The sequence below is a fragment of the Mobula hypostoma genome, chromosome 9 (assembly GCF_963921235.1).
Source record: "Mobula hypostoma chromosome 9, sMobHyp1.1, whole genome shotgun sequence".
Taxonomy (NCBI): Eukaryota; Metazoa; Chordata; class Chondrichthyes; order Myliobatiformes; family Myliobatidae; genus Mobula; species Mobula hypostoma.
The window spans coordinates 131426319-131439323 of NC_086105.1; the positions used below are offsets into that span (position 1 = coordinate 131426319).

General features: G+C 39.8%; 1 protein-coding gene across 7 annotated transcripts in view; it reads left to right on the forward strand.

Moving 5' to 3' along the window:
* LOC134352062 (ubinuclein-1-like) overlaps window positions 1-13005 on the forward strand; it is a 64950-nt gene that overhangs the window by 15223 nt on the left and 36722 nt on the right. For 6 of the 7 annotated variants that reach the window (XM_063059182.1, XM_063059187.1, XM_063059184.1 and 3 more), the window contains exons 2-3: window positions 10024-10119; window positions 12170-12265. In XM_063059182.1, coding sequence (XP_062915252.1) covers window positions 10024-10119; window positions 12170-12265 — 192 coding nt within the window. Of the gene's footprint in view, window positions 1-10023; window positions 10120-12155; window positions 12266-13005 lie in introns of those variants that run through there. The other variant, XM_063059189.1, reaches the window with a different exon arrangement.

Consider the following 13005-nt stretch of genomic DNA (forward strand, 5'->3'; position numbering starts at 1 on the left):
TACTGTTTGGTTGTGATTTGTTGGGTGTTTGGTACACATAATTAACACTAAAGGTATGTGTGATTTACGTTTGTAGAACCATTGTGCAAGTGGATAATTATGAAGAGTAGAAAATGGTGGTTTTTTTTAAGGCAAAGTTTAAGTCACCATCCCTGTTGAAAGCTTACACTGTATGAAGTTGTAAGAAGCTCTATTGGTCTTTGTAATCAAAACTTGCCATTTTGTATTGTGTCAAATTATTTTGTTTTAACCAGAAAATAAAGACTATGTTGCTTTATAGTGTATAAAATAAATATAGGTTTTGCACTTTATCATAGGAAACCTGAAGGGCTTGGCCTATTACTTGAACCCTTTGTGGGTTTAACAATTTAGCATAGTTTTAATACTGGAATAAATGAGGTATCATAACATAACACTGTTTTCCCCTTCTATTTGATTTATTATGCATACTTTAGAAGTATTATAGCTATACAGTTATCTGAAGGAAAGATTTAAAACATTTAGGACTAAAATGGAGTCCTGTTCATGAGATGGAACTGTAATTAAAGCCTGTTAATCCCAATGAACAGCCATTATGCAGCCCTCCCTTGATCAAGGTTGACCATGCACGTTCCATTCTAGCTATCTACATGATACACAAGCTAGGGCAGTATGAAATGAAGAGCAAACTGTTGCCCATGCAGCAGGCTCCCCCTCTCCGTAGAACTGCTGAATCCAAAGGAAAGGCAAATACTGATGCAACTTGGCACCAGTGCCTTAGTGACTCCAACTCTGTATTTTCCCTTGGGGTTTACTCCTGAAGCCTTCCCCATGAGTGGGTATAGCTGCAAGGCAGTGGAGGTTTTAGATCAGAGTTTTCTTTCTAGATGAGCTAATAACCATGGCTGACGAGCACCATCTGCCAAAAGTGGCTGGGTTTAAGACACCAGTCACCCACCTTTGCCTCTTCTGCCAGTAGAAAACTATTCCACCATTGGGAGCGGGCTTATCCTCATTACCTCCCCAGACCATGACAATCTTAAAGAACAGCCATTGAGTCCTTCTGGTAACGCAAATTATGATCAAAAGTCCATTCTTATATGAAGATCAGTATTGAATCACTAACTCCTTTTAGCACTCAACGGAATGTCTGATTTTAATATTAAGTCTTTAAGACATTTTCCACATATTCCCAGTTTGTGTAATTGTTTTCCCCTGAAAATGAAGAATTGTCATGTGCACATAACAGTTTCTAATGCTTCCTGAAGTAAAGTCCAAAAATAGTCAAGCAGTGATTTTGGATGAATTTGGACACATTGTATTTCTCAACGTTATTGCATAAGATCACAATGGATAATTAGGAGAACTAATTGAATTTTGGCACATTCCAAATGGGTTGGATTATATACAGTAAGCATGGGAAGTTTTTCCTACAACCACAGAAGACACTAGAACCATAGAACACTACAGCACAGAAAACAGGCCATTTGGCCCATCTAGTCTGTGCCGAAACTTTATTCTGCTAGTCCCATTGACCCGCACCCAGTCCATAACCCTCCAGACTTCTCCCATCCATGTATCTATCTAATTTGTTCTTAAAACTTGAGTGAGCCCGCATTTACCACGTCAGATGGCAGCTTGTTCCACACTCCCACCACTCTCTGAGTGAAGAAGTTCCCCCTAAATCTTTCCCCTTTCGCCCTAAAGCCATATAAGTGGAAAGAGCCTACTCACATTTGCTCTGTCTATACCCCTCATTATTTTGTAAGCCCTCAAATCTCCCCTCATTCTTCTACGCTCCAAGGAATAAAGTCCTAACCTGTTCAATCTTTCCCTGTAATTCAACTTCTGAAGACCCGGCAACATCCTAGTAAATCTTCTCTGCACACTTTCAATCTTACTGATATCCTTCCTATAGTTGGGTGACCAGAACTGCACACAATATTCCAAATTTGGCCTCACCAATGTCTTATACAACCTCTCCATAACATCCCTACTCCTATACTGAATACTTTGATTTATGAATGCCAGGATGCCAAAAGCCTTCTTTACCGCCCTGTCCATCTGTGACGCCACTTTCAGGGAATTATGTACCTGAACTCCCAGATCTCTTTGTTCCTCCGCACTCCTCAGTGCCCTACCATTTACTGTGTATGTCCTACCTTGATTTGTCCTTCCAAAATGCAACACCTCACACTTGCCTGCATTAATTTCATCTCCCATTTTCTAGCCCATTTTTCCATCTGGTCCAGATCCCTCTGCAAGCTTTGAAAGCCTTCCTCACCATCTGCAACCCCTCCAATCTCAGTGTCATCAGCAAACTTGCTGATCCAATTTTCCACATTATCATCTAGATCATTGATATAGACAACAAACAACAATGGTCCCAACACAGATCCCTGAGGCACACCACTAGTCACAGGCCTCCAGTCTGAGAAGCAATCATCAACTACCAGTCCGTCTTCTCCCACACAGCCAATTTCGAATCCAGTTTACAATCTCGCCATCGATATCTAGTTTCTGAATCTTCTGAACTAACCTCCCATGTGGGACCTTGTCAAAGGCCTTACTAAAGTCCATGTAGACAACATCCACAGCCTTTCCCTCATCTACTTTCTTTGTAGGAAAGGAAAGGTACGTTGCATCCGGAGTTTCTCCGGTTAGTGGACGATTTCCCTCCACGCCTCTCAGACATAGTGGGGAATTGCATATGAGGCAAGTTACAGCAGTGGTTTGCCATTGCCTTCTGCCGGGTGAGTTTCCAAAGAGCTTGTAACCCAGCACGGATGGAAAGCGTGCAGGGGAGCCGGCTGGATTCGAACTCGGGACCTTTCGTCCCGAAGTCCAGCACTGATGCCACTACGCCACTTTCTTTGTAACCTTCTCAGAAAACTCTACAAGATTCGTTAAACACGATCTACTGTGCACAAAGCCATGCTGACTATCCTTAATCAGCCCTTGGGTCCAAATACTTGTATATCCGATTTCTCAGAACACCTTCCAATAATTTACCTACTACTGATGTCAGGCTCACTGGTCTGTAATTGCCTGGTTTACTTTTAGAGCCTTTCTTAAACAACGGAACAACATGAGCCACCTTCTAGTCCTCCGGCACCGCGCCAGAGGCTAAGGACATTTTAAATATTTCTGCCAGGACCCCTGCAATTTCTGTACTACTCTCTCTCAATGTCCGAGGAAATATCCTGTCAGGCCTGGGGGATTTATCTATCTTTATTCGCTGTAAGGCAGCAAGCACTTCCTCCTCTTTAATCTCTAATCTCTATGTTCCATGACACTACTGCTTGTTTCCCTTCCTTCCATATACACTCTGCCAGTTTCCTGAGTAAATATTGATGGGAAAAAAACTGTTTAAGATCTCCCCCATCTCCTGAGGCTCCACACATAGACAACCACTTTGATCTTCTAGGGGACCAATTTTGTCCCTTACTATCCTTTTACTCTTTTTTTTAAATATAATTTTTATTGAGTTTTCAAAGTAAATACATGAGAAAATAATATCTACCCTCCCCCCTCCCCTTAACCCTCCCCCCCCCGATATATACTCCTACCTAAAGAGAAAAGAAAAAAAAAAGAGAACCGCCTGAATATTGGAAGGTTTGCACATGCTCCATGGGATTAAAAATAAATTTAATATATATTTGTTACTTTCCCCAAGGAACCAAGATCTTTATCATCGGAGCTGTAAATAAGGGCTCCAAATATTCAAAAATGTTTCATATTTATCTCTTAAAATCTAAAACATTACTTAACTTCTCAACTCTCATAGTTTCCTGGGGAATCTCTTTGAACTTCACCATGTTGCTATGTGTTTCCCTCCCAATCATCCAGGCAAAAAGAAAAAAGAAAAAAAAGGTAGATGAGATACAAAAAAAGAAAAAAACAAAAAAAAACCCCAGTAATGTTGTGAATGAAAAGGTACACAACACTACCCCCCTCCATTGTGCGGGTCGTGGCTATTGCCACACTTGCACACACAAATAATGTAGCGATTGGTCAGTATTTCTTCCAGCTCCCCCGTAACAAAAAATTGTGTGTGTGTGTGTATATATAAAATTGTCATTATTTCCAGCTAATATTCCTCAAATTTTAACCTTTCTTCCCCTCCCTCATATAATTAATAATATATTTATATATTCATCCGCCTAAAAATCCAACAGGCCTAATCCTTAATCCAGTCTTCATCTTCAATCCATCTCACTCCCCTGGGTTTGTTCTTGTATCTGGTGAATATTCAAAGAATGTCGCACAAACTCCTCCGCTTTCCGGTAATCGTCAAATAATCTTTTTTCTCCACCAGCCAAAAAATCTTCAAGGTTGCAGGATAACGCAATATAAATTGATAACCGTGATCCCATAGGACTTTTTTCACTGGATTAAATTTCTTCCTTCTCTTCAAAAGTTCATAACTTATATCAGAGTAGAAAAAAATTTTCTTCCCTTCTATCATCAGTGGCCCTTTTCTCTTCTTGGCAGCTTGGGCAGCCGCCTGTAAAGTCCTTTCTTTGTCTTGAAATCTTTAGAATTTTATTAAAATTGATCGTGGATATTGGTCATCTTGTGGTTTTGGTCTTAGAGCTCTATGTACCCGCTCAATTTCAATTGATTGGTCTTCCTCTTTCTTTGCAAGGTTTTCGGGATCCATTTTTGAAACAATTCTATTGGATTATCTCCCTCTATACCTTCTTTAAGACCAACAATTTTAAGATTATTACGTCTACTAAAATTTTCCAACACATCCACTTTCTCCAAGAGTCGATTTCTTTCCGTGTTCCAGACAATCGCATCATTTTCTGTTTTTTCCAGTCTATCGTTAATATGCTCCATTGTTCTTTCCATCTTCTGAAGTTTCCTATCCATTTTATCCTGTCTTTTCATAGCTTTATCATAGCACATCTTTACGTCTCTAAGCTCTGTTCTTAATTTTCTTAGTTCGGCCATTAATTGCATAAAGCCTCTCTTATGTCTCCGTCGTCTCCTTTACTTCCAGTCTCTTCCAGTTCTTCCTCCTCTTCTTCATCTGTATTCTCTGCAGTATCCAATTCTGACTCTGAGTCACTTTCAGTTGCAGTGGCCGTCGGTTCTTGTAGTTTAAGTTGTGTCGATTTGCGCACGTGTACTTCTTTGCACATGCGCAATTCCGCATCTTCTTCCGAGAGACCGCTACTGCCGCCATTGCTCCCTGTTCTTCTATGCCAGAGATAAAATACGTCTCCTCCGAAGGAGATCCAACCTGAATCCGAGGCTCCATCGCTGCAATAGGCCCTTTTTTCTTCCCATCTCACTGCGACTTCACAACAACAGACTTCTTCTGTTGCGGTTTACGAGGCATATCGTAGAGTAGTCTTACGAAATTTGTAAGTAGTTTTCGGAAAGTATTTATTAACTTTACTTTGTTTAAACGGTACTTTGCTGATTTTTTACGGGAGAGCTGAAATTATACGTCTCAATCCCACGTCATCACGTGACGCCCCCCACCTTTTACTCTTGATATACTTGTAGAAACCCTTCGGGTTTACCTTCACATTATCTGCCAAAACAACCTCATGTCTTTTTGCCTTCCTGATTTCCTCCTTTAATATTTTCTTACATTTTCTGTCTGGAGGAGAGGCTGTACTCGGTGCTGTCACAAGATCGAAGAAGATGGAGGTGCATAGCCGCCAACCCTGGATTCGGGACAGCACCCACTGACTGACTGACATTTTCTATACTCTTCAAGTACCTCATTTGGTTCTAGTTGCCTATACCTGCCATACACCTCTCGCTTTTTCTTAACCAGATCGCCAGTATCCCTTGAAAACCAAGGTTTCCCAGCTTAACTTTGCCTTTAATCCTGGCAGGAGCATGTAAATTCTGCACTCTCAAAATTTTGCCTTTGAAGGCCTTCCACTTACTGAACACATCCTTGCCAGAAAACAACTTATCCCAGTCCACTCTTCCTAGATTCTTTCTCATCTCCACAAAATTGGCCTTTCTCCAATTTAGAACCTCAAATCAAGGGCCAGACCTGTCTTTATCCATAATTAACTTGAAACTAATGACATTGTGGTCACTGGACCCAAAATGTTTGTCTACACACACATCTGACACCTGACCTGTCCGGTTCCCTAATAGGAGATCAAGTGTTGCATCCTCTTTCGTTGGTACCTCTATATATTGATTTAGAAAACTTTGCTGAACACATTTGACAAACTCCAAGCCATCCAGCCCTTTCACAATGTGGGAGTCCCAGTCAATATGTGGAAAGTTAAAATCCCCTACTATTACAGCTTTCTGTTTCTTACATCGGTCTGCTATCTCTCTACAGATTTGCTCCTCCAATTCTCTCAGACTATTGGGCGGTCTGTATAACAACCCTATTAGTGTGGTTGCACCTTTCCCGTTCCTCAGCTCCACCCATATGGCCTCTGTAGACGAGCCCTCTGGGCTGTCCTGTCTACACACAGCTGTGATATTCTCCCTGACTAGTAATGCCACTCCTCCCCCTTTCATCCCTCCCACTCTGTCACACCTGAAACAACGGAACCCCAGAACATTAAGCCGCCAGTCCTGCCCCTCCTGCAACCAAGTCTCAGTAATAGCAATAATGTCATAATCCCACGTGCTAATCCACGCCCTGAACTCATCTGCCTTACCTACAGTAGTCTTTGCATTGAAATAGATGCACCTGAGAACATTTCTATCTCGTACAAACCTTTGATTTCTGTCTATACTTGCAGTTCTCGCATGACCTTTATCCTCCTCTACCTCAGTATCTGCTATAACACTCTGGTTCCCCTCCCCCTGCAAAGCTAGTTTAAACCCCCTGGAGCAGCACTAGCAAACCATCCCACAAGGATGTTAGTTCCCCTCCAGTTCAGGTGCAACCCGTCCCATTGGAACAGGTCCACCTTCCCTGGAACAAGGCTCAATTGTCCAGAAACATGAAGCCCTCCCTCCTGCACCAACTCCTTAGCCACGTATTTAGCTGCATTATCTTTTTATTTCTAGCCTCACTAGCACATGGCACTGGTAGCAATCCTGAGATTGCAACCCTGGAGGTCCTGTCCTTCAACTTTGCACTTAACTCCCTAAACTCTTTTTGCAGGACCTTCTCCTTCTTCCTGTCCACATTGTTGGTCCCTACATGGACCACGACATCTGGCTGCTCACCTTCCCTCTTGAGAATACTGAGAACTCGATCCAAGATACTGCGGACCCTGGCTCTAGGGAGGCAACAGACCATCCGGGATTCTCGATTTCTCCCACAGAACCTCTTATCTGTCCCCCTAACTATAGAATCCCCTATCACTACTGCTCTCCTCTTTTCCTTCCTTCCGTTCTGAGCTGGGGGTCCAGTCTCAGTGCTAGAGATGCGACCACTGCAACTTGTCCCTGGTAGGTCATCCCCACCAACAGTATCCAAAACAGTATACTTATTATTGATGAGACTATATCTGCAATACTGCATTAACATTTTCTCTTTTTGTAAGAGAGGGAAATATTGTTCGTTGCAATCAGTTCAGAGAAGGTTCACTAGGGTGATCTTGTATATGGAGGGAATGTTACAGTTTGAATCTCTATTCTTTGGAATTTAGTAGAATCAGGGAGGATCATGCCAAAACGTAAGATTCTGAATGTTAAGCGAGACTGTCATATTAAGGGGTTACCCATTTAATTATGAGATGGAAAGTATTTCTTCCTTGAAAAAGTTTGAATCTTTGAAATCTCTTGCCCAGAAAGCTGTGAAGACTGAATTCTTCGATGTTTTAAGTTTTTAATCAAGAGTTATGGGGAGAGGTGTCTAAATGGCCAAGACCCATTCTTGTGTATTGTTTTATGATTTATTTTAATCAATTGTTAATGAATAGGTGAAGAGTGAGACATTGATCTTTAATGGGCATAAATATTTTGGGAAATTGTTGATTTTTGAAGGTAACAATCTTGTTATTACTTTTTAAGAAAAATATATAATCTGAATTTTATCCATGCAGTTTCGGAGAGCAAGACAGATAAAAGTGGATTTAAGTTTAAATGGAAGGCTTAAAAGTCTTTGTTCTTTTATCCCTTCCCAATTTTTACCGTAGGTTGGAAGAAAATCTTTACATTGAGGACCAATGGTTATTTTTCTTTCTCCTTATTGGAACCACCTCTTTTAGTTGCATGAGGGAGTGGAAATCAGATTAGTTCTAAGAAGTTACTTCAGAAGAAAGATTGTGTGATAGCAAATGCTTTGCTCTTTATATAAAAATTGTTCTTTATGAATATACTCCCTGTTTTAAACAGCTGCTTGCTCTATAGTTTATATATTCTGAAGCCTTTTTTTAAAGCCTCTGCTTACTTGTAAATGTTCAGAAAATTGAACTGAATGTGGTTACACATTGTGATAACCAACTCAAAATTATTTTCAATGTCACAAAGTTTGAAAGGCTGATTGAAAATAACAATCATTGTTAGCTTTTGATGTACATAACTGCTGAATGGTAATTTCATAAAGGTGCAAAATTTGGTGAATCTTGCTGTTAGTAGTATTTGATTTTTGTGTTTGTATAATCTGCTGCCAAGCATAATCCTGTTGTCCTTAGTTTGACTGATAGCATTCATGGCAAGACTCTTGGCAGTGTGGAGGATCAAAGGGATCTTGGGGTCCGAGTCCATAGGACACTGAAAGCTGCTACGCAGGTTGACTCTGTGGTTAAGAAGGCATACGGTGCATTGGCCTTCATCAATTGTGGGATTGAGTTTAAGAGCCGAGAGGTAATGTTGCAGCTATATAGGACCCTGGTCAGACCCCACTTGGAGTACTGTGCTCAGTTCTGGTCGCCTCACTACAGGAAGGACGTGGAAACTATAGAAAGGGTGCAGAGGAGGTTTCAAGGATGTTTCCTGAATTGGGGAGCATGCCTTATGAGAATAAGTTGAGTGAACTCGGCCTTTTCTCCGTGGAGCGACGGAGGATGAGAGGTGACCTGATAGAGGTGTACAAGATAATGAGGGGCATTGATCTTGTAGATAGAGGCTTTTCCCCAGGGCTGAAATGGCTAGCACAAGAGGGCATAGTTTTAAGGTGCTTGGAAGTAGGTACAGAGAAGATGTCAGGTAAGTTTTTTATGCAGAGAGTGGTGAGTACATGGAATGGACTGCTGGCGGCGGTGGTGGAGGCGGAAACAATAGGGTCTTTTAAGAGACTCCTGGATAGATACATGGAGCTTAGAAAAATAGAGGGTAAGCCTAGGTAGTTCTAAAGTAAGGACGTGTTTGCTACAGCTTTGTGGGCCGAAGGGCCTGTAGTGTGCCGTAGGTTTTCTATGTTTCTATGATTGGAGTTTTATTCTAAGCTTGAATGAAGTAGTAAAAGGTTGATGAAAAATCTGAATTAGCAAAAGTAAATTGATTGACTAGTGATCTGTTTACAATGTTTCTGTGATGAGAAGAGCCAACAAATGCTTTGCAGTTCATTTCTGCTAGTTCTGGCATCTTGGTGTTATAAGCCAAATACTGCTAGGCATAAACAATGCAGTAATCCCAATTAACCTCGCCTTTTATAAACTGCATTCCTTGAAATATAAAACATCTCCAGACCTGCACTTGTCTCTACATGAAGCAAACTGATGTACTCGGTGGACTGGGTCATATTCTGTGAATAAGTGTCCTTGTTTCTTGTCATTTTTGATGAGTTTAGGTTTGGCAACCCATTAAATTTTCCTCAAGTGCCACCTGGTGGCAGATTCCAGAAAAGCATGGGATATGGAAATAATTATCATTGTGAATAACAAAAACAACAGGAATTCTGCAGATGCTGGAAATTCAAGCAGCACACATCAAAGTTGCTGGTGAACGCAGCAGGCCAGGCAGCATCTGTAAGAAGAGGTGCAGTCGACATTTCAGGCCGAGACCCTTCGTCAGATCATTGTGAATAATGTTTTAAAGTTCTGGGGAACATAAGAAAATTGGGGGGGGTGGGTGATCTCATTGCTGTAAAAAAGCACACATAATTTCTTTCCATGTTCTGTTTGGAGTGATGATTTTGTTTTTTTCTAATTTTAGAAAGATGGATCGAACTATTATGGTACCCCTTTTAATGATGACAAAAGGGAAGATGAAGAAATTGAGACCTTGGCAAAGAAATTTGAAGAAAAATATGTGAGTTTAGCTTCTTTATTTCTCTTAGTAAGTTATCAAGAAGACAAAATGGCTTTCTAATACAAAAGGTAATTCCCAAGCGTTTATCTTGCAAGGTGTCTAGGAATCAAACAATAAGGTTGATCATTTGTGGTCTGAATTATCAGGTACAAATTTAATTACATCTGTTGGGCTCTATGTAAAAGTTCTAAATGTAGGGCACGTTGCTTTCTAAAACAAGATTTTTTTTCCTGAATCTTTCCATGTATTTGAATTCATTAATCATGAGACACAATTAGAGTCATTGTTATTCAGCACAAAAATTGACCTCCTCACCCCACTGAGTCCACAACAAAGATCAAGAACCCATTTATCTAATGCTACACTGCTCCCATTTTATTCTTCCCATCTAACTAGTCTTGCCCACCTCTTCCACCTAGCCATGCTGAATTCTGCCTCTCACCTACAAAAGTGGAAATTGACAGTGGCTAGTTAACCATAAGTCTTTGAGATGGCGGAATAAGTTGGAGCACCTGGTGGAAGCTCTCAGGGTCACGGAGGACAAGCTAACTCCACATAGGCAGCACTGGAAATCAGGACTGAACCTGAAGCTGGAGTAACAGCAACACCACTAGCTCTGCCACTCTGCTGCCCTTGATAAAATTGGTTTTGTCATTCAATATAGAATGAACATTTGTGTTTCATTTGTGGTGTTTTTTTTTAAATTGATACATTTTTTTTTCAGATGTGCATGATAGACATGCATTTAGTGTGTTTATCAACCTTTAAATTGCTTTTTTTCCCTCCAACACAGAGGTTGCTACTTAGCACATGACTACTTTTTCATAACTTGTTTACTATATATAAAAAAAACAAATGTGCAATTGCTCAGCCTGTGAATTTTTATAGTGTAATGTGTAACATTTATGGCTACGTTGGTGGGGTCATGATCTAGAGATCTAGAAGTGTGTTCAATCCATCTGTGGCGAGTGGAGAATTCAGATTTGAAAAATCTATTGAATGTTCATTAAGGATAATGGCATCCTTGTCTAGGTTGACCTTTATTGCTCTAGACACCCTGCAATTTGGTTAGCTTAATCCATAAATGATCTAGGAAGCCATCACCTTCTCAAAGGCAGCTAGGATATAATAAATGCTTGTCTTTCTGGCTGTTAGTGGTAAAAGAGTAGGAAAAAAACATATAGAACTTTGATTTAGAAAACAGTCCAAAAGCTCCAGAAGTACAGCAGCACTTGGGAACATTGTGATATGAATTTACTGATGGCAATAAACAATGAAAAAGACTGAAGCTTACATGAAGTGCAAATGTAGGTTGATAATCTATTGACAAACTCCAGTGACACATTTTTTGTATTGCATGTCTAAAAGTGATCCTTAATCTCTCTTGAAATACCCAAACATAAGTGCCATTGCTGTTCTGTCAGTTGTTGCTGTCAAGCAGTTAGAAATAGACTCAAAATAAAAGTGGTATCAGCAAAACAGAACTTAAAAAAAATTAGTTTAGAAATAATTTAACTGTGATTGTACTTCAGAACTTTTCACTTGTTTATTTCTAAATTTGCTGGACCTTACTGCCTGTTATTATTGATTATTGCCATAATACTCGAGGAGATTTTCATAATTGAAAGTTGTCACAAGCTGAATAGCAAGCCACAAGATCATTCTTCTATCCTGGTATAACTTGATATCAACTAAAGTGATGATTTGTTTTGTATAGCACAAGGATCCTTGTAACCCACACTCTTAACTTGGGTTTTGTCTATTAGGCTGGATGTCAACCCCATGATTCACAGTATCAGAGCTTTTGTCTCTAGTTGCCAGGACTGGAATGTGATTTGAACTTTTAACAAATCTGACTGGGGTGGTTTTGCTTTGAGAAGTGCAATTGTCTGTAAACTAACAGGTTGCAGCACTCCAACATTTCTAATTTGGTGATGAGAAGTTGTTTTCCCTTAACTGCATGAAATGAGAGTGAAATCTGATTGATTTAAAAAATATTAACATCATTACAATTAATGAAGTCTGTTCATGTATAGTTTTTACTTTTTAGGGCCCCAAAAAACGTAGGAAGGATCGTATCCAAGATCTTATCGACATGGGTTATGGATATGATGAAACTGACCCATTTATAGATAACTCAGAAGCTGTAAGTATAAGCAATTAATATCGTCAGTAAGCAACAGTGATAAGTCAAAGTAAATAAAGCACTTTATTGCTTGGATGTAAAAAGCAGTAATCAGATGAAATTTTCTTCCAACTATTTACTTGTAGCTTGCACGCAGTGAAGTACTGTAGCTTTAATGCACAATGTTTGAAGCAAACATCACTGTTCTTCTGCAACTTAGAATAGTTGTTCAGTATCCCAGCAAAACACCTTCAGAATTTTTGTGTTCTTCCGTTCTGTAACTGTTTGCTATGTTCATTATTTTAAGTAATATAAAACCCACATAAGAATAAAGACTAAGTTGAGTGAAAACTTTTGAAAAACAGCTCTTGTGTTCTCGCAATCGGTTTTGTTCATCTTTAAATTTGTAAGATACAACTTTTGCTTATCCACTACTCATTCAGCATTTCCACAGGAAGAAATTCCTTGAACCAGAAAGAGTGAATCTTTGGAACACTTTTTTTGTGATATCACTCTGGAGGAACATTGTATCATTTCTTAATGCATTCATGCATTTCTAAATGACAATAAACAAGGACTGAGTGTCCTCATAATCTAATCTAATCTAATCAAATGGAACCCAGAAGACTTTTTTCATATATTGAAGAAAGGTTGATTTTTTTTGGATATTTAAGAGAATCAGAGGGTGTGGGAATCTATCAGGGAGTGGGTGCTAAGGTAAAAGATCAATCTTGATCTTATTGAATGACAGATAAGATTGA